Source organism: Lithobates pipiens, unplaced genomic scaffold (genome assembly GCF_037356315.1).
Source record: "Lithobates pipiens isolate NorthernLeopardFrog02 unplaced genomic scaffold, aLitPip1_a1.2 Scaffold_13, whole genome shotgun sequence".
Classification (NCBI taxonomy): domain Eukaryota; kingdom Metazoa; phylum Chordata; class Amphibia; order Anura; family Ranidae; genus Lithobates; species Lithobates pipiens.
Window position 1 is genome coordinate 511,198,022 of NW_027507718.1, and position 21,176 is coordinate 511,219,197.

Below are 21,176 nucleotides of genomic sequence, written 5' to 3' on the forward strand. Positions count from 1 at the left end.
GGCTGTGCAGAGGTCTCGCTGGGATTAAGTGAGGGAAGCTTTGGCAGGTTGCCAAGAGAGGTTGCACACAGGTCAGCAGTGCGAGCTTCCTAACACAGGCGAGAGCCAGAGAGTGGGAAAACTGCTTATGTGGGACTACATGTCCCAGCATGGATATTTGTTACTCTATAGGTCTTTCTATTTGAAGACAGTAGGGTTAGTCTGGGCAAAACAGAAACATGTATATTATACTCTATATTGCTCTCCTGCAAGGCTTCATCTATTGTTAACAGTTATATTAGGAGAAGCTGAACCTTTTCTTATTATTATCACACAGCCTGTGACAGCTAGTCCCTCTTTAGCTAAGCATGTGTACACAGTGGGAAAATGTCAAGGAGATAGTGCAAGTGGGGGGGGGGGCAGCTGGTTGGGGACAGAGGACATGGGGCAGGAAGGAACTAGGGCCAGAGAAGATAAGCCAAGGAAGTGGTAGGATCTAGAAAGATGGACCAGTGAGTAGCTAGAACTAGATGAGATGAAGCAGTAAGAAGCCAGAGACCAGGACCAGAGGAGGTGGAGTAGAGAGGAGCCAGGATGAGAGGAGATGGAGCAGAGAGAAGCCAGGACCAGAGGAGATGGAGCATACAAGAGCCAGGACCAGAGAAAATGGAGCAGACAAAAGCTAAGACCAGAGGAGATGGAACATAGAGTAGCCAGGACCAGAGAAGATGGAGCATAGAAGAGCCAGGACAATAGGAGGTGGTACGTAGAAGAGCAAGGGCCAAAGGAGATGGAGCATAGAAGAGCCAGGACCAGAGGAGATGGAGCAGAGAAGACCCAGAACAAGAAAAGATGGAGCAAAGAGAACTCAAGACCAGAGGAGATGGATAATAGAAAAGCCAGGACCAGAGGAAATGGAGCATAGAGGATCCAGGACCAGAGGAGATGGAGCAGAGAGGAATCAGGACCAGAGAAGATGGAGCACGGAGGAGCCAGGACCAGAGGAGATGGAGCATAGAAGAGACAGGATCAGAGGAAATGGAGCATAGAAGAGCCAGGACCAGAGGAGATGGAGCAGAAAGGAGCCAGGACCAGAGGTGAGGAAGCAGGAAGAAGCTAGGACTAAAGATGATGGAACAAAGAGGAGCCAGGACCAAGGGAGATGGGCCAGGAAGGAGCTAAGATCAGAGGAGATGGAGCAGAAAGGAGCCAGGACCAGAGGTGAGGAAGCAGGAAGAAGCTAGGACTAAAGATGATGGAACAAAGAGGAGCCAGGACCAAGGGAGATGGGCCAGGAAGGAGCTAAGATCAGAGGAGATGGAGCAGAAAGGAGCCAGGACCAGAGGTGAGGAAGCAGGAAGAAGCTATGACTAAAGATGATGGAACAAAGAGGAGCCAGGACCAAGGGAGATGGGCCAGGAAGGAGCTAAGATCAGAGGAGATGGAGAAGAGGGTGCTTATGACAAAAGGAGATTGACCAAGCTGAGGTAAAGAACATGGAGCATGGCGATAGGACAACGGGACATGAAAAGGGGATGAAGGAAGGGGAGGAGCTAGAACCTAAGAAAATGAAGCAGGGAGGAGAAAAGACCAGAGGACATGGAGCAGGGAGGAACTAGAGCCAGAAAAGATGAACCAGAGAGAGGGTAGGATATAGAGAGATGGACCAGTGAGGAGATAGAACTAGATGGGATGAAGCAGAAGGAAGACAGAGAAAATTAAAAAGAGATGAGCCAGGACCAGGGGTGATGGAGCAGGGAAGAGCCAGGAGCAGAATATATAGAGCGGGAATGAGCTATGACCAGAGAAAGTGGAGTATAGAAGAGCCAGGACCAGAGGAGATGGAACAGGAAAGAGCTAGGACCAGAGGGAATGTAGCAGAGAAGATCCACCGCCAGAGTAGATAAAGCAGGAATGAACTATAACGGGTGGAGAGAGAGAGCAGAGAAGGCATATGACAAAAGGAGATTGATCAAGCTGAGCCAAAGTATGAAATATGGAAAAAAGAAGGGGATGAGTTAGAACCTAAGATAGGACCAGAGGACATGGAGCACAGAGAAGCTTGGCCAGAGTAGAAGAGGAGATGGAGAAGTGAGAAGATAAAGCAAGGAAGGCATAGGACCAGCAAAGGTGGAGCATGAATGGTTTTGGGGCCAGAAATGTTGAAGCAAGGATAGACAGTCACAAAGGAGATGAAGAAAAGAGGAGCTTGGTCAGGGGAGATAGAGCAGAATAAATAATAAATAATAAAGCAGATGCAGCAGGGAGGACATAGTGCCAGTGGTCATGGAGCGTGGAGAGGTAATATAGCGAAGAGGTGGTAGGAACAGTGGAGAGAAAAAAAGTAGCCAGTCTGGATAGGTATGATGGAACAGGGAAGAAATTTGGGAAGAAATTTGGCAGGGAGGAGAAGAGGTGGCTAGCGATGATAGAACAGGAACAAAAAAGGTCCAGTGGAAATGTTTCAGTGAGGTGGGGGTCACTGAAGATGGATTCCAGTTGGGCTGGAAATGATTGAGCAGGAGGATATTGAGCCTAAGGGAGATGGATCAGAAAGGAGATTGGGGGAGTGAAGATGGATCACAATGGGGTTTGAGGAGATAAAGCAAGGGATAGAAGGAACTAGCAAATAGAATGTATTAATAGAGGGAAAACAAGGAGCTAGGGGCTCATATAGCTAAAGAGTGAGCTGTAACTGGAATAGGTTGGTGTACTTAGAGAAGGTGGATCATGAATGAATTATAGCTAGAAAATAATAAGAAAGAAAGATGCGTGGTTAGGGACAATGTAGGAGTGTTAAAATTACATGTTTGGCACTTTAGGGTGGTCATGTGGTTAGTGAAGATTGATTGATGAGGAGGCCTGGCTAGGGCAGAAACAACTGGGAATTAGCTGTGCTTGTGGAGATGTATCAGTGGTAAAGAGCGATTTGTGATGATGGGGCAGAGTTGAAGGTGGAACTAGTAGGGATGGAGTAACAAAATATTGGGGCTTGTGGAGATGGTGAGCTAAGGTGATCAAAGGTGAGCTAAGATACAGAAGGCAGAAGGTGGAATTAGAAAGGATGGATGAACTTGATGTAGACAAATAATAGAGAAGTTACCTGGACTATAGCCTTGGAACCAACGACCTCCAGAACTTGTCCACTTCGGACCGTGCCATCTGGTAGGGTGAAGTTCACAATTTCAGCATACTGAGCAAACTGCATAACAGTAAGAAGAGAAATAATCAGTGGAGTAAATACAAAACTCTTCACTACATGCAGAAAGCCCTGATCCTAATTAAACGGTCAGTCCACCCAAAACTGTTTTACATTAGCAGGGTTTGGTGGACCAAACCACCCCTTGGCTTCCTGTAACTGCCAGGAAGTTCAAGCCGTGCCCCCTTCTCACACAGGGGGAGTCTAATTTTTTCAGTAGTATTCTCTGAAAATGCCCATAATTAAGTGAGATATCTAACAGAAAAAGTGAGAGCACCAACTGCAGTTAGTCGGTGTAGCTAGGAACTCAAGTGTATAACTTCCACCGTCAGATATAAGAACCTATTCCAGTGTCTGGTGGATTAATACTTTAAATTTTGTTGTGGCAATTTCTTCAACCTGATGTGTTTTTGAGTGTTATAGCCCTAAAATAGTGTAGTACATATGGTCAGCTTTAAGGTTTATACAACCATTGCTGGGAGACCTAAAAGAGATTGTAGAATCAAATAGTAATATACTGTATGTAGCCAGCTTTACCATTTCCACAAAGGACACATCATGAACAATCATAATCAAAGGAACATTGAAAGGGTAAAACATGCTGTATTACTAGTAAACATTAACCATGAAACAACCACAGGAGTGCAGAATAGAGACACACCTCTGGGCGCCATCATACCACTTGTTCAACCTTTGTACAATCTCCACCAGTGACTTGATTTGTCCCCATGAGGGGTCTGCAGTATCCTAATGTTTGCATGTGCTTAATGTGTTAAAAACCCAGAAGCTCCAACTTACACATGCTTGCTGCAGAAGCCTGCTAGGAGCACTGGAAGTAGCCATTTTACAGGACAGGCAACACCAATACTCTATGTCTCTCCAACACTTCTACCAGGGGAGATAGTGGGGGGTATTATGGGAAGAATAAGTAGGTTCGATATTCTATCTCTATGTATGCATACACTACACAGCCAACACAAAGCCAGCTCCATAGACATATGGTTTGATGAGTTTGGTGTGGAGGAACTTGAGTGGCCTTCGCAGAGCCCTGGCCTGAACCCTACTGAAGACCTGATTGTGAGCCAGGTCTTTCCATGCAACATCACTTCCTGACTCCACTAATGTTCTTTTGGCTGAAAGGGCCCCAATTCCCACAGACACCCTCCAAAATCTTGTGGAGTGCCTTCCCAAGAGTGGAGGTGGTTACAGAGCCAACTTCCTGTTTATTCCCGTGGTTTTGAAATTAGATATTCAAAAAGTGCATATAGATGAGAAGGTCGGGTATCTACAAACTTGGCTGGCTAGCTCATAAATGTGCTGGGGATCCCCTTTGTGTGTGCATGTATACTGTATGTATGTATATATATTTAAATAAAACCACAGATAATAGCGCACACAAACAAAAATGCAAAAGGAGTAACTAGTTAATATGTTAACATGTTAATATGGGGCTTTAATCACATAATATGGCCATATCATGCTTAAGCCCACCACCGTGCCAAACTACCCCATTTTCAGTGGGTCCTACACTATTCATAAAAAAGAAAGAAGCACCAACTTTAGATATTCAGGTTTAGGGTGTGCCCCCCCCCAACTCTTTGTCTATATATATATATATATATATATATATATACAGTACATATATTCATATAAAATGCTAGCCACTTGGTAATTTTGGAGTTCTCTGTTCTGCACCTCAAACTCCAAGAACAACCTCAGCCCCTCTGACACACCTGGTTGAATGAAAGTCACAGCAAGTAGATATAAGGACACGAGTATAGATAACTTTAACATTGCTGTGAATTGCTACCAACAAATATACACAAGACCCTTTAGTTGTAAATTAACTCAATATATTGGTACAAGTGAAGGTCCGTACACACAATCAGACTTTTTGACAACAAACATACAAACTAGTTGTTTGGAGGCAACATCCGACCGTGTGTACACTTCATCGGACAAACTTTTTCGGTTTTCATCTGACTTTTGTTGGCTGTGTAAATGGACAAACTTTTTGAAAACATAAGTCCGATGGAGCAAAGTCCGATCGTGCGCACACAAAACCATCTGACTTTTGTACAAAGTACACACAGGCATGCTCAGAACCAATGCAAAAGATCAGACAACAATACAGAGGTTGACCAAAGGTGGTGCTGGAGTAATTGAACGTCCTCTTTTGAAGTGTCGTCAGTACGTTGAAATGTCACTATGTTCGTGTTTGGTGCCTAAAAAGTCAGATCGTGTGCATAAATGAGCACACAGAAGGTAGATTCGAAGTCTACTTGACAGTGCAGCACTTATGCCAAAATAACTTAGAGTAGGGTTCTGTACTACTAAACTGGAGTCAACACATGAATCAGCAAATTCAGCAATAAACAATACATAAAGACAGTGGCGGAACTACCACCATAGCGACCCGTGCGGTCGCTATGGGGCCCGCAGCTGAGAAGGGCCCGGTGAGCGGGCGGCGGGTAAGCCGCCGAGCTGCCTATCCGTTCAGCTCTCGTACAGTCACACTGACTGTACGAGCGGACGCAGCCGGGTCACTCGGCAGCGGCGGCGGGGGGGGGGCGTGGCGGGGAAGCTGCCAGCGGGGAGGCTTGGTGGGTGGCCAATCAGCGAGTGGCGGGGCAGAGAGCCCGCCCTGCGAACTGCCAGCTCCACCCTCACTCACTGTGCTGGCAGCAGAGAGATTACATCATCTCTCTGCTGCCTGAATCTCTCTGCCAGCTCCACCCTCACTCACTGTGCTGGCAGCAGAGAGATTACATCATCTCTCTGCTGCCTGAATCTCTCTGCTGCCTGACTCAGACGTGACAATCCCATTCCCCACCTTAAAAGGAAAGTGACAATCCACAACTTGTGGTAGGTGATGTGGCAAGTGGACAATCTGCAATGGGTGGCAGGTGACGTGGCAAGTGGACAATCTGCAACTTGTGGCAGGTGACGTGGCAAATGGACAATCCGCAACAGGTGGCAGGTGACGTGGCAAGTGAACAATACGCAATGGGTGGCAGGTGACGTGGCAAGTGGACAATCCGCAACTTGTGGCAGGTGACGTGGCAAGTGGACAATACGCAATGGGTGGCAGGTGACGTGGCAAGTGGACAATCCGCAACTTGTGGCAGGTGACGTGGCAAGTGGACAATCCACAATGGGTGGCAGGTGATGTGGCAAGTGGACAATCCGCAACTTGTGGCAGGTGACGTGGCAAGTGGACAATCCGCAATGTGTGGCAGGTGACGTGGCAAATGGACAATCCACAATGGGTGACAGGTGACGTGGCAAGTGGACAATCCGCAATGTGTGGCAGGTGACGTGGCAAATGGACAATCCACAATGGGTGGCAGGTGACGTGGCAAGTGGACAATCCACAACGTGTGGCAGGTGACGTGGCAAACAGACAATCCGCAACGGGTGGCAGGTGACGTGGCAAGTGGACAATCTGCACCTGGTGGCAGGTGACACACTCGGGGCTTCCACTGATTCTGCATTATGGTGAGTTGAACTATAACAATGTAATAATAGAAATAATGTGTTTCAATCATCCTTACACCATAACACAAATGGTGCCGTGATAATTGAAGCGCCAACATCAGCCATTGCCCCAATAAATTGCCCCCCCAAAAAAGTATTTTTTATCAGTGCCCCTCCCGAGACTAGACTCTGGATCCGCCCCTGGGTGAGGGGGGGGGGGGCCCATACAACATTTTGCTATGGGGCCCTGTGATTTCTAGTTACGCCCCTGCATAAAGACGTTAATTACAAGGTCAATAAAAGTGCTGTATCTGTGTTAGACTGCACTCTAAAAGAATGGCTAAGCCCTATGCAACGTCTCCTGAGAAGTACCTCTAAACTAAGTGATGGTCTAGGGCAGTGATGGCGAACCTTGGCACCCCAGATGTTTTGGAACTACATTTCCCATGATGCTCAACTACAATGCAGAGTTCATTAGCATCATGGGAAATGTAGTTCCAAAACATCTGGGGTGCCAAGGTTCGCCATCACTGGTCTAGGGTCACTGCGTGACAACTATAATGGGTAGTCTTTAGTCCTTAATCTTTAGCCTGCTAATGTTGGGGCCTAATGGTACCATTGGCGTGCCGGAGAACAGTCAGAATTAGGCCAGCAGGCAGTAATAGAGCTACAAGACAGCCGTGTAGTCAGTTCCTAAGGGCTCAGTCTCCACCAGACCCAGTGACACAGTGGTCTCTCTGGTTGGATGGTCATTCACTATTGGTTGCCTGGAGCTACTTTCGTCCTTTGCACAGCATGATGGTATTCTAGTAGTGGATTGGTCCCTCAGCAAAGCAAAGGGCTTTCCAGCTGCTCAGTTTCTGTTTCTCTCTGATGTGGATGCAGGGCGCTGCAACAGGTCTTTTTCTTCTTTCACTGTGTACTGTTCCCTTCCATTTGCCTGGGGAAAAGTCCCCAGTCCTCAGTCCTCCTCTCATGCAGGGTTCTCTGAGTAATGTGGTCTGCAGCCCCTTTCCCTGATGCAGCAGAGAGTGCCCACAAAGTACAACTCCTAGAGTTCCATGTTACTGCCGCCAAGAGGGAGGGTGAGGAGGAGCGAGCAGGGGATTTTTCACTCCTTAGTTGGACCTCCCTCTTCCCACACACCCGGCAGGGTGTGAAGAAAGTAGGAGAATGGGCACAGAAGTGCTCATCCTGCTCCTCCTGTTGGCTGCACGGTGGCTGGGAATGACAGACAGCAACATGCATCTGGCAGGGCACCCGGCTACACACTCCCCCCCACCCAAAAACCTTTGGTACCCTTGGGAGGGACTGAGTCGGTTGACATATAGAGGTTGATTTACTAAAACGGGAGTGAGCTGGGGTTGCTTTCCACCAACACTGGAGTGGAAAGAACTTGAGACCTTTGAGTGGAAACGATAATCTCTTCTAAACTCTCAGGCAGTGAGTAATTCAGTATTTTTTTGGGTGGGCGGAAAGCCGTCTTTGGTCTTTGCTCTTTTGGCTTTGATGGCCCCTCTCCAGCAGATTATTTATCTGATTCTAGGGGTGGTTGGGACATCTTTGAATCTTGAGCACTCGGTAAGGTCTGAAGATCTTCTTGACTTTCTGGTTGGTTGCCCTGAGGTATAAACTCTGGAGCCTTAGGCCTGAGGGTCCTTGCGTATGGCTATGCAGGAGGGAGTGGGTGGCATCCATAGGTGTGGATAGCCACAGCCAGTCCATGTAGACTTTTTCCTCCTCATCTGCATTTGGTGACAAAGACTGAGATATGGTTGCTGTACGTAGTTTTTGGATGCATGCATCCGGCGGGGCACCCAGCTACATATTGTGTGTATATATACATATGTATGTATGTATATATATATATATATATATATATATATATATATATATATATATATATATATTTATAGTGTGTGTATATATAAATATATATATAATGGTGTTGAGAGTCTGCTCAAGAGAAAATAGGATTTAGGCCCCGGCTGAGTTGAATTCGGAGACTTTTGTTACAGCCAGCAGTGCACCTGTACATACGGTGTAAGAGGATTAAAGTCCAATTTCATCGTCATTAAATCTACAAAAGCACTACGAATTATTACAAATGGTTGTATGCCGAGAATTAGTGGATTTCATATTTGTATATTTTAAAGGGCCAGTCCACCCAAAGACAATTAAGTCATGGGGGCAGGTGAGCTAAATTACTCTCTGGATTTTTTATTTTTTTTATACTACATTGGCAAGCTCCTTCAGAGTCACAAAAACCATCCAACCACTACCGTTGACTATTTCTCCTCCTGGTGTGGGGAAGTCTCAGTACTCCTGCTGCATGCTTGTACCTTAGATCAAAAACCTAATGCCGCGTACACACGATCGGAATTTCGGCCAGCAAAAGACGGATGAGAGCTTTTCATCGGAAAGTGCGACCGTGTGTAGGCTCCATCGGAATTTAGCTGACCGAATTCCCGCCAGCAAAAATTCTATAGCATGTTCTCAATTTTCCTCACGGAAAAACTTTCTATCGGAAACTCCGATCGTGTGTATGCAATTCCGACGCATAAAAACTCACGCATGCTCAGATTCAACTATGAGACGGAAGCTATTGGCTACTAGGTATTGAACTTCCTTTTCCTAGTCCAGTCGTGCGTGTTGCACGTCACCGCGTTCTTGGTGGTCGGAATTTGGTGTGACCGTCTGTAGGCAAGAAAGTTTGAGCGGAATTCCGTCAGAATTCCGATGTGAAAACCATCAGAGCTTTTCCCAACGAGTATTCCGATCGTGTGTACGTGGCATAAGAAGAGCAGTTCATAGTAGCCACTGTGGGTGTGGAGATCTCACTGCCACAATGCCATAGGGATATGAGAGGTTAATATGTGAATCAATCTGAACAGAATATCAGTTTGAGGCCTATTTAAAAAAAGAAAAGGGACCTCTGACCCCTTTAGGGTCCATATAAACTTAGAGTGCTTTGATGCGTTATATTCCGCTTTATCGTGTGCTGCTTTGCGCTGCATCACTGCAGCCCATTCATTTCAAATAACTGTTGCCGGAAAAATCACTTTTTTAATTGCAACAAAAATTGTGCTTTGTGGCATGCTGCAAAGCACTGTACTGCAGGTGTGTCCTGTCCCTGCATTGAAAATGAATGGCGTCACAAAACACTGCGCTGTACTTGGTGCGCTAACTTGCATTGTGAACATCTGCTGCGTGTTACCGCAACGTGATGATGTGAACAGGTTCCTACACTCAACTGAACTGAAGTGTAAGGCTTGGACAAAGTATGTAACGTAAGGGGGGGGATATAAAGGGGCTTGTCAAGATAGACATATCAGAAGTTCAATTTCTGGGTTTTGAGGTTCATGTTGGGGTGTTGTCACCCCCATCCTTGCTTTACTTTGTGATCAGTCACTGACCTGTAGCCCCTTTGTCCCGGTGAGAGCTAGTCCTTTGAGTTGGCCCACCATTTGCAGCTATAACATCTTCAACTCTTCTGGGAAGGCCGTCCACAAGGTTTAGGAGTGTGTCTATGGGAATGTTTGACCATTCTTCCAGAAGCGCATTTGTGAGGTCAGGTACTGATGTTCAACAAGCAGGCCTGGCTTGCAGTCTCCGCTCTAATTCATCCCAAAGGTGTTCTATCGGGTTGAGGTCAGGACTCTATGCTGGCCAGTCAAGTTCCTCCACCCCAAACTCGCTCATCCTTGCTTTGTGCATAACCATGTTGGAACACAAAGGGGTCATCCCCAAACTGTTCCCACAAAGTTGGGAGCATGAAATTGTACAAAATGTCTTGGTATGCTGACGCCTTAAGAGTTCCCTTCACTGGAACTAAGAGGCCAAACCCAACTCCTCAAAAACAACCCCAAACCATAATCCCCCCTCCACCAAAGGATTTGGACCAGTGCACAAAGCAAGGTCCATAAAGACATGAATGAGCGAGTTTGGGGTGGAGGAACTTGACTGGCCTGCACAGAGTCCTGACCTCAACCCAATAGAACACCTTTGGGATGAATTAGAGTGGAGACTGCAAACCAGGCCTTCTTGTCCAACATCAGTGCCTGACCTCGCAAATGCGCTTCTGGAAGAATGGTCAGACATTCCCATAGACACACTCCTAAACCTTGTGGACAGCCTTCCCAGAAGAGTTGAAGCTGTTATAGCTGCAAAGGGTGGGCCAACTCAATACTGAACCCTACGGACTAATGCCCTGTACACACGGTCGGACTTTCCGATGGAAAATGTGTGATCGGATCGTGTTGTTGGAAATTCCGATCGTGTGTGGGCTCCATCTGACTTTTTCAGTCGGAATTTCCGACACACAAAGTTTGAGAGCAGGATCTAAAATTTTCCGACAACAAAATCCGATCATTTCAATTTCAATTCAATTCCGACGAACAAAGTGCCACTCTCAGAATAAATTACGAGACGAAAGCTATTGGCTACTGGCCTCTTTATAGTGCCGACGTACCTGGTTCACGTCACCGCATTCAGAACGTTTGGATTTTCCGACAACTTTGTGCGACCGCGTGTATGCAAGACAAGTTTGGGCCAAAATCCATCGGAAAAAATCTGCAGCTCTTAACCACTTAACCCACCAGGCCTTTTTCTGACTTTTGTTGTTTACAAGTAAAAACTTGTATATATATATTTTTTTTTTTTTAGTAGAGACCCTAGAGAATAAAATGGCAGTCGTTGCAATATTTTATGTCACACTGTATTTTTTCCAAAAAATACACTTTAATAAACAAAAAAAAAACAAAAAAAAAAAAGTAAAGATAAGTAAATAAGTAAAAGATAAGTAAAGATAACTTGTATTTTTTGTTAAAAATGTACGTAAAACCCCCAAACATTATATGCACACACACATATATATATATATATATATATATATATATATATATATACAGTATGACATAAAATATTGCCATTTTATTCTCTAGGGTCTCTACTAAAAAATAATAATAATAATAAATATATATATAAATATATATATATATATATATATATTTATATTTATATATATATATATATATATATATATATATAATATATATATATATATATTTATATTTATATATATATATATATATATATATATATATATATTATTATTATTATTATTTTTTAGTAGAGACCCTAGAGAATAAAATGGCAATATTTTATGTCATACTGTATTTATGCAGCAGTCTTTCAAATGCAATTTTTTTCCAAAAAAAATACACTTTATTAAACAAAAAAAACAGTAAAGTTAGCCCATATATATATTCTGAAAGATGATTTTACGCCGAGTAAATACATACTAAAACGTGTGAACGCTCGTGGAATGGCAACAAACGATGGTACTTAAAAATATGCATGTGCGCCGCTTTACACTTTTTACAGGTTACCTGTTCAGAGTTACAGAGGAGGTCTTGAGCTAGAATTATTGTTCTCACTCTAATGCCGCGCACACACAATCGGAATTTCTGACAACAAATGTTTGTTGTGAGCCTGTTGTCGGAAATTCCGACCGTGTGTAGGCTCCATTGGACATTTGCTGTCAGAATTTCCAACAACAGATCTTTGAGAGCTGGATCTCAAATGTCCAGACAACAAAATCCGTTGTCGGAAATTCCGATCGTGTGTACACAATTCCGACGCACAATCTTCCACGCATGATCAGAATCAAGCAGAAAAGCCGCACTCGCTATTGAACGTAATTTTTCTTGGTTTCTCGTTCGTGTTGTACGTCACCGCATTCTTGACGTTCGCAATTTCCGACAACATTTGTGTGACCGTGTGTATGCAAGACAAGTTTGAACCAACATCCGTTCGGAAAAAAAATCCACGATTTGGTTGTCGGAAATTCCGATCACGTGTACGCGGCATAACGATTGCGGCGATACCTCACATGTGCGGTTTGAACACCATTTACATATTTATGTGATTTCTGCGTGACTTACGTGACTTATGTGTTTGCTTCTGCGCGTGAGCAAGGAGGGATAGGGCGTTTACATTTTTTAAAAAAATTTAAGTTTTATTTTTACACTGTCCCTTTATTTTACTTTTATCTATTTTTTCTGCCTCATTAGTGATGCCTATCAGTGCCCATCAGTGCTGCATATCAGTGCTACCTATCAGTGCACATCAGTTCCACCTATCAGTGCCCATCAGTGCTGCATATTAGTGCCTCCTCATTAGTGCCCATCAGTGCTGCCTCATAAGTGCCCATCAGTGCTGCATATCAGTGCCACTTATTAGTGCTGCCTATCATTGCCCATCAGTTCCACCTATACATGCCCATCAGTGCTGCATATTAGTGCCTCCTCATCAGTGCCCATCAGTGCTGCCTCATAAGTACCCATCAGTGCTGCATATTAGGGCTTCCTCATCAGTGCCCATCAGTGCTGCATATTAGTGCCACCTATTAGTGCTGCCTATTAGTGCTTATCAGTTCCACCTATCAGTGCCCATCAGTGCTGCCTCATAAGTGCCCATCAGTGCTACATATCAGTGTGCTCATCAGTGCTGCATATTAGTGCCTCCTCATCAGTGCCCATCAGTGCTGCCTCATAAGTGCCCATCAGTGCTGCATATCAGTGCCACCTATTAGTGCTGCCTATCAGTGCCCATCAGTTCCACCTATCCGTGCCCATCAGTGCTGCATATTAGTGCCTCCTTATCAGTGCCCATCAGTGTTGCCTCATAAGTGCCCATCGGTGCTACATATCAGTGCCACCTATCAGTGCCCATCAGGGCTGCATATTAGTGCTTCCTCATCAGTGCCCATCAGTACTGCATATTAGTGCCACTTATCAGTGCTTATCAGTTCCACCTATCAGTGTCCATCAGTGCTGCCTCATAAGTGCCCATCAGTGCTGCATATTAGTGCCTCCACATCAGTGCCCATCAATGCTGCCTCATAAGTGCCCATCAGTGCTACATATCAGTGTCACTTATCAGTGCCCATCAGTGCTGAATATTAGTGCCCATCAGTGCTACATATCAGTGTCACTTATCAGTGCCCATCAGTGCTGCATATTAGTGCCCATCAGTGAAGCAGAAAACGTACTTATTTACAAAATTTCATAACAGAAACAAAGAAAAATGTTTTTTTCTTTTTCAAAATTTTCGGTCTTTTTTTTATTTGTAGTGCAAAAAATAAAAACCCCCCAGAGGTGATCAAATACCACCAAAAGGAATCTCTACTTGTGGGGAACAGAAGATGAAAAAACGTAATTTGGGTACAGCCGTCGCATGACCGCGTAGTTGTCATTCAAAGTGTCACAGCGCCGAAATCTGAAAAGAGGCCTGGGCAGGGAGTGGGTGGAAGCGCCCGGTAGTGAAGTGGTCAGGCAGGTTTGTAGGAGAGGAGAGCAGAAGGAGGGGCGCTCGGCAGGTGGAATGACGCTGGTTCAGGGTCCAGGACACAGATAAGGGTCCTTCCATTCTCCGTACTCGGAGGCAGAGTCCCTGCGGTCCAGGTAGTTCCATTTACCTTTATACAATCTCTATGTCAGGCTCTGTAATCTACTTGGACACATACCGTTGATTCACCCCCCCGGGTGCCGCCGTTCTCTAATGCTCCGTGTAATTCCCCTGAAGTCCCGGTAATCTGCCCCGTGTTGTATAACTCGAGCTCAATTGTAACCTTTGTTTCCCTTCGGCCAGAGTCTGTTTAATAAGATTACTAATTGGTGCAGCGCCATTCATGGCTGTGCTACTTATTTCAAATGATATTGTTGCCGTTTTTATTGGCAGGGCCGGCCGAGAATAAGGTTAAAACCTGGATGAGGCTGGAGACTGTCCAAGCCGGGCCCATTCTTCCCCCCTCCCCCTCCCTCCCTCGGGGCCCCGCCGCTCTGTTTACAGACACTGCTTATGTCAGGGGCCTATTTATAGAGATCAGCAAAATAACCCCTTTAGGTCTTCGTCTTAGAAGGATAACTAAACCCAGAAAATGCTATATATGACAGTTTACCAGTCTTGGGTTGCAGTGCCTGCATTAGTTTTTATTTTTCAGCAAGTACAGAAAAGACCTGTTGATTCTGAAATGCAATGTCCTTGTCACTTCCTGTCAGCTGAACTGAAAGCGGACCTTCGGTCATTTTTTTTTTTCATCTTTCCGTCTATTAAATCTTCTGCCCTTGTTGTTTTAACTTTGGATAGTAAAACATTTTTTTTTTTCTGCCATTAAATACCTTATACAGCCCACTTCCTGTGCATGATGTCATAGCCTAGGCTTGTGACATCATGCACAGCTCTCCCTCTCTCTAATGCCCCATACACACGGTCGGAAATTCAGACGGAAAAGGTCCGATCGGATTATGTTGTTGGAAAATGCGATCGTGTGTGGGCTCTATCGAACTTTTTCCATCGCAAATCCCGACAGAAAAAGTTTGAGAGCAGGATCTAAAATTTTCCGACAACAAAATCCGATCTGACTTTTTCCGAGCGTTTGTAGAGAATTTCCAACGGACAAAGTGCCACGCATGCTCAGATTAAATTGTGAGACCAAAGCTATTGGATAATAGCCTCTACATAGTCCCATCGTACGCAACGAGCGTCACCTCGTTCCGAACGATCAGATTTTCCGACAACTTTGTTGGACCGTGTGTATGCAACACCAGTTTCGGCCAAAATCCGTTGGAAAAAATCCAACAGATTTTGTGGTCGGAATGTCAGACCGTGTGTACAGGGCATAACTCCTGTGAGAGTTTGCCAGGAAGGGGGGGGGGGGGGGGTCATTAGAGAGCCAATGAGAGCTGCAGAGCTGAAGGCGCGCCTCTGTGTGTCTGTGTAAATCCAAGAAGTGAACAGGCAGCAGCTTCAGCTGCCCACAGTTAAAATGGTTGCAGCCAGACTCCAGTGGAATGGAGATTTCTGCAGCATATTTGGCAAGTCACAGTATATATAAAATAATATGCAAAGTGGTTGGAGGGAAGCTTCAGAATGGCAAAGATGTTTTTATTACAAATTCTATTTTGGGGAGAAATAAATGGCACCAGCATGCCTTTAATAATAAAGAGAACCAACACAGGTTTGTGGAATGGGATTTTCTAGGTGAAAAGTCATCAACAACCATGTAACTGTTAAAACGACACCAAATGTTTTCTGCAGTTTAGTTTGTAAACAAAGAAAAAAAATTAAAAAATAATAATAATATAATATCAATATAAAATAATACAAATAAAAAATTTAAATAAATTAGTAAAATAGAAATCTTGACAGTATTTTATATCCATAAATATGATGTTGAAAAATAGCCCTTTACATCTAGTCTTCTACATGTTTCGGCATCCTGGCTTTATCAGGAATTATGTGCGAGGGGTACTAATAAAATATACAAAATAAACCTATAAGGTTCACAAAACATACATAATACATACATACATACGTTACTGTAAGTACTCACAGGGACAGGTTGAATAGAAACCCACCAGAAAGGCACATGCCTGGATCCTAAGGGGCTGGTACATTCCTGGTGGGTTCCTGATGAAGCCAGTATGGCGAAATACGTAGAGGACTGTGTAAAGGGTTACTCTTCAACATCATTATTATGTATATAGTATACTGTCGAGATTTCTATATTACTATTTTATTGGTTTTAAAGTAAATTGCAAATAAAATGTTGTGTAATTTTACCAGTTACGTCAGGAACCCACCAGGAAGGTACCAGCCCCTTAGGATCCAGACATGTACCTGGTAGGTGTCTATTCAATCTGTGCCTGTGAATATCTACCTTATGTATATATGATGTATGTTTCTTGAACCATATATGTCTTTTTGTATATTTTATTAGTATCCCTTGCACATAATTCCTGATGAAGCCAGGATGGTGAAACACGTAGAGGACTGTGTAAAGGGCTATACTTCGACATCATTATTATGTATATATTATACTGTTGAGATTTCTATATTACTATTTTATTGGTTTTAAGTAAATTGCAAGTAAAATGTTGTGTCATTTTACCAGTTACATTAGGAACCCACCAGGTACGTAGCAGCCCCTTAGGATCCAGACATGTACCTTCCCAGTAGGTTTCTATTCAATCTGTGCCTATGAATATCTACCTTATGTATATATTATGTATGTTTCTTGAACCATATATGTCTTTTTGTATATTTTATTAGTATCCCTCGCACATAACCCCTGATAAAGTCAGAATGGTGAAACATGTGTAAAACTGTGTAAAGGGCTATTCTTCAACATCATTGTTATGTATATAGTATACTGTTGAGATATCTATTATACTATTTTATTGGTTTTAAAGTAAAATGCAAATAAAATTGTGTGCCATGTCATGTGTAGCAATATGGACTACAATTGCAAGAAACATTTATTCACTGCCCTATCTGTATATTGTATTATCTCTCTAGTGCCCGGTGTTACTAAACTGGAATCATATTTGTGAGCCTAACCAAAAGGATTGTGGGATTAGTAGTTCCACCAGATGACTATCCCTCTACATGACTATAGACCCGGACCACATATCCCAGGAATCATTGCTACCATCAGGGAGACTGCTGGGAAGGGCTATCAAAGAAACCAGAAACCCGCCCCAGTGAGATCACTCAGCCTACCACTTGGAGTACAACATTCCTGCCCAACAGAGAAGGGGTCCAGCGCTGCCTGCTGTTCATCGGACATCTGACCAGTGCCAACTTGACCGCGCAGCAACCCACGCTTCGTGTTCCGCATTCGGGTGATCGTAACAGGTGGGTCCGAAGCCAGGACATCTATTCGTGAGTCGCTGTTTTAAGGCACTTGATGGGCCTGGTTGTTGGTGAGAGGGCCATCGCTCACCTTTGCAAGTATTTCCTTGGTTGTTCACTAGGACACTGTGCACAGACAGCTTTACTTTGGGAACACTTCACTGCACTTCTATTCGAACACTGTATGTAGGCATTCTTAGCTGCAGTAAGCGTAAGATTTACTACAACTCTGTCACTACAACTTATTGGATACAGTTAATGAGCTCCGACTAGACATGTGCATTTCGTTTTCGTTCTGAATCGAAATTCGGACAAATTTTTCATTATTTGGAAATTTGTATGCATCCGAATTTCCGAATTACAAAAGTAACGAATTTAAACGAATCCATAAAAAAGCGAACAAATTCTAAATCAAATTCCAATCGAATGAAAAAAAAAAAATAGAAAACTATTTTCTAAAAAATACAATAAATTAGAATATAAACTAATAAAGCAATAGAATCTATCTATCTATCTATCTATCTATCTATCTATCTATCTATCTATCTATCTATCTATCTATCTATCTATCTATCTATCTATCTATATATATATCTATATATATATATTTTTTTTTATTCTGTTCTATTGTTTTTCTTTTCTATTATTTTATAATAGTCTTTTCAATTCAAATTTGAATTCATTCTATCCGAAATTCGAATTTCGGAAAATGACTGTAGCCACCCAGAGACAGGAAGTGTGTTACTGGCAGGATCACTAGGTGTTACTAAAGGAAAGTATCATAAAAACACAACCACCCCCCCCCCCCCCCGAAAAAAACAAAAAAACAAATGCAGCCACCACATCTTAGGACTGGTAAGATGCAATATATTACATTTGTCTTTGAGTTTAGATTGGCTTTACATTGTGTCCAGTTTGTGAACTTTCAACATGAGAAGTGTTGAGATGTTGAAAAGAAATTATTAAAAGAAACATCTATATATATATATATATATATATATATATATATATATATATATATATATATATATATATATATATATATATATATATATATACACATACATATATATATATATATATATATATATATATATGTGTATATATATATATATATATATATATTTATATATATATATATATATATATATATATATATATATATATATATATATATATGTGTATATATATATATATATATTTATATATATATATATATATATATATATATATAGATAGATATATATAGATATAGATATCTATATATACACTGTGTATATAATATACTGTGTGAATATATAAAATACTGTGTATAAGATATACAGTGCCTTGAAAAAGTATTCATACCCCTTTCCACATTTTGTCATTTTACAACCAAGAACGTACATTTATTTTTTGGGGGATTTTATGTGATAGACCAACACAAAGTGGCACATAATTTTGAAGTGGAAGGAAAATGATAAATGGTTTTCAACATCTTTTACAAATAAATATGTGAAAAGTGTGGGGTACATTTGTATGGCGCCCCCCTGAGTCAATACTTTGTAGAACCGCCTTTCGCTGCAATTACAGCTGCAAGTCTTTTTGGGGATGTCTCTACCAGCTTTGCACATCTAGAGAGTGAAGTTTTTGCCCATTCTTCTTTGTAAAATATCTCAAGCTCTGTCAGATTGGATGGAGAGCGTCTGTAAACAGCAATTTTCAAGTCTTGTCACAGATTCTCAATTGGATTTAGGTCTGGACTTTGACTGGGCCATTCTAATACATGAATATGCTTTGATCTAAACCATTCCATTGTAGCTCTGGCTGTATGTTTAGGGTCATTATCCTGCTGGAAGGTGAATCTCCGACCCAGTCTCAAGTCTTTTGCAGACTCTAATGCCGCGTACACACGGGCGGACTTTCCGGAAGAAAAGGTCAGAGAGAATCATTTCATCGAATATTCCAATTATGTCTGGGCTTCATCTGACTTTTTTTTTCAAAAATTCTGATGGACCTAGAAATAGAACATGTTTTTCCGATGGAATAAATTCCTATCGGTAAAACCGTTTGTCTGTATGCTATTCCGACGGACCAAAAACGACGCATGGGCAGCTATTGGCTACTGGCTATTGAACTTCCTTTTTCTAATCCCGTCATACGTGTTGTACATCACTGCGTTCTAAACAAACGGACTTTGGTGTGATCATGTGTAGGCAAGTCCGTTTCAGCGGAACTCCGTCGGAAAGAGTTTATTCTGACAGAAAAAACGGTCGTGTTTACGCGGCATAACAGGTTTTCTTCTAAGATTGCCCTGTATTTGGCTCCATCCATCTTCCCATCAACTCTGACCAACTTCCCTGTCCCTGCTGAAGAAAAGCATCCCCACAACATGATGCTGCCACCACCATGTTTCACGGTGGGGATGGTGTGTTCAGGGTGATGTGCAGTGTTAGTTTTTTTCCGCCACACTTAGCGTTTTGCTTTTAGGCCAAAAACATATACAGACACTAAAACATATACATACAGTATTACAATTATACCGCTTGGCATATTTAGTATCTATTTACTTGAGACAACCTCATCTTTTATGGTTTACCAAAAATCTGATCTTATGCCATGTTTGTTTGAATTTCAATTTGAGTGATATTTTTACTGAAAATATGAATTTGAAAAACAATTATTGTGTGAGATAAAAATGTTTAAGCTGTGACCATTTTATTCTCCAAGGTCTCTGCGTTCATAAAATATAATAATGTTTGGGGGTGTTAGTTGATTTTCAGGCCTAAATTGTATATTTTTACATGTGTCAAAAATAATTAAAATAAATAAATAAATATATGTATGTATGTGTATATATATATATATATATATATATATATATATATATATATATATATATATATATATATATATATATATATATATATATATATATATATATATATATAATTTCTTCTTCTTATATTTTTTTCTTCTTCTATTCTTATTCTTTATTCTATACCTATACATATATATATATATATATATATATATATATATATATATATATATATATTTATTTATTTATTTATTTATTTATTTATTTTTTTTTTTTTTTATGCATCTGGCAGTGAAAGAGTTAAGTGTTGCTATTTTGGGCAACTGTGATGACATAGAAGATTTTACAGAGCGGTGTGATTGGTGTAAATAGAGGAGAGGTGTTATTGTACCTGGATTACCTCTATTCAGGATGTATTCTGTATACAGTCACCACACCTCATTGTACTCAGTGTGAGGAGCCTCATTCATAGTTTATGTTTACTATACAGATCGCTCCCCCCAATCAGATCCTCATCATCCGAGAAAGTGTCAAGAAACCAAAGAATGCTTCACTCACTCAGCTGCTCCCAACTGGCACACCCCATCTAGGGTGCCCATGTGTCCCGGATTGCCCGGGACTGTCCCACAATTATAGAAAAAAGAAAAAGAAACTGCGCTAAGATAAATGTCAAAAAGCCTGAAAAGGATACATTCATAATAAAATGGAAGCAGCAATTCTCCTATACAACACCAATATAGTAAAAAGTTATGGAAAAAATCAGAATGGCGCTAAACCTATAAATGGGAATGGGAATGAACCATGTTAAAACGTGTGAAAAATGTAAACCATTCAACTTAAAATGTGAGTGACTGCAAATGGCTGATATGCCCTAAATTCTACACTATAAAGTGTGTAGATCCACCACAGTTCACTGTGGATAACCAATATATGTGTATAAATAAAAAATCATAAACATTTTTTCCGACGGATTTTGGCAGAAACTAGTCTTGCATACACACGGTCACACAAAGTAGACAAGAA

At 42.1% G+C, this 21,176-nt stretch overlaps 1 protein-coding gene across 1 annotated transcript in view; it reads right to left on the reverse strand.

Annotated features, from left to right (window-relative positions):
• ATP6V1B1 (ATPase H+ transporting V1 subunit B1) overlaps nucleotides 1–21,176 on the reverse strand; it is a 167,627-nt gene that overhangs the window by 56,875 nt on the left and 89,576 nt on the right. The window contains exon 3 of the mRNA XM_077478057.1: nucleotides 3,083–3,181. Coding sequence (XP_077334183.1) covers nucleotides 3,083–3,181 — 99 coding nt within the window. The remainder of the gene's footprint in view (nucleotides 1–3,082; nucleotides 3,182–21,176) is intronic.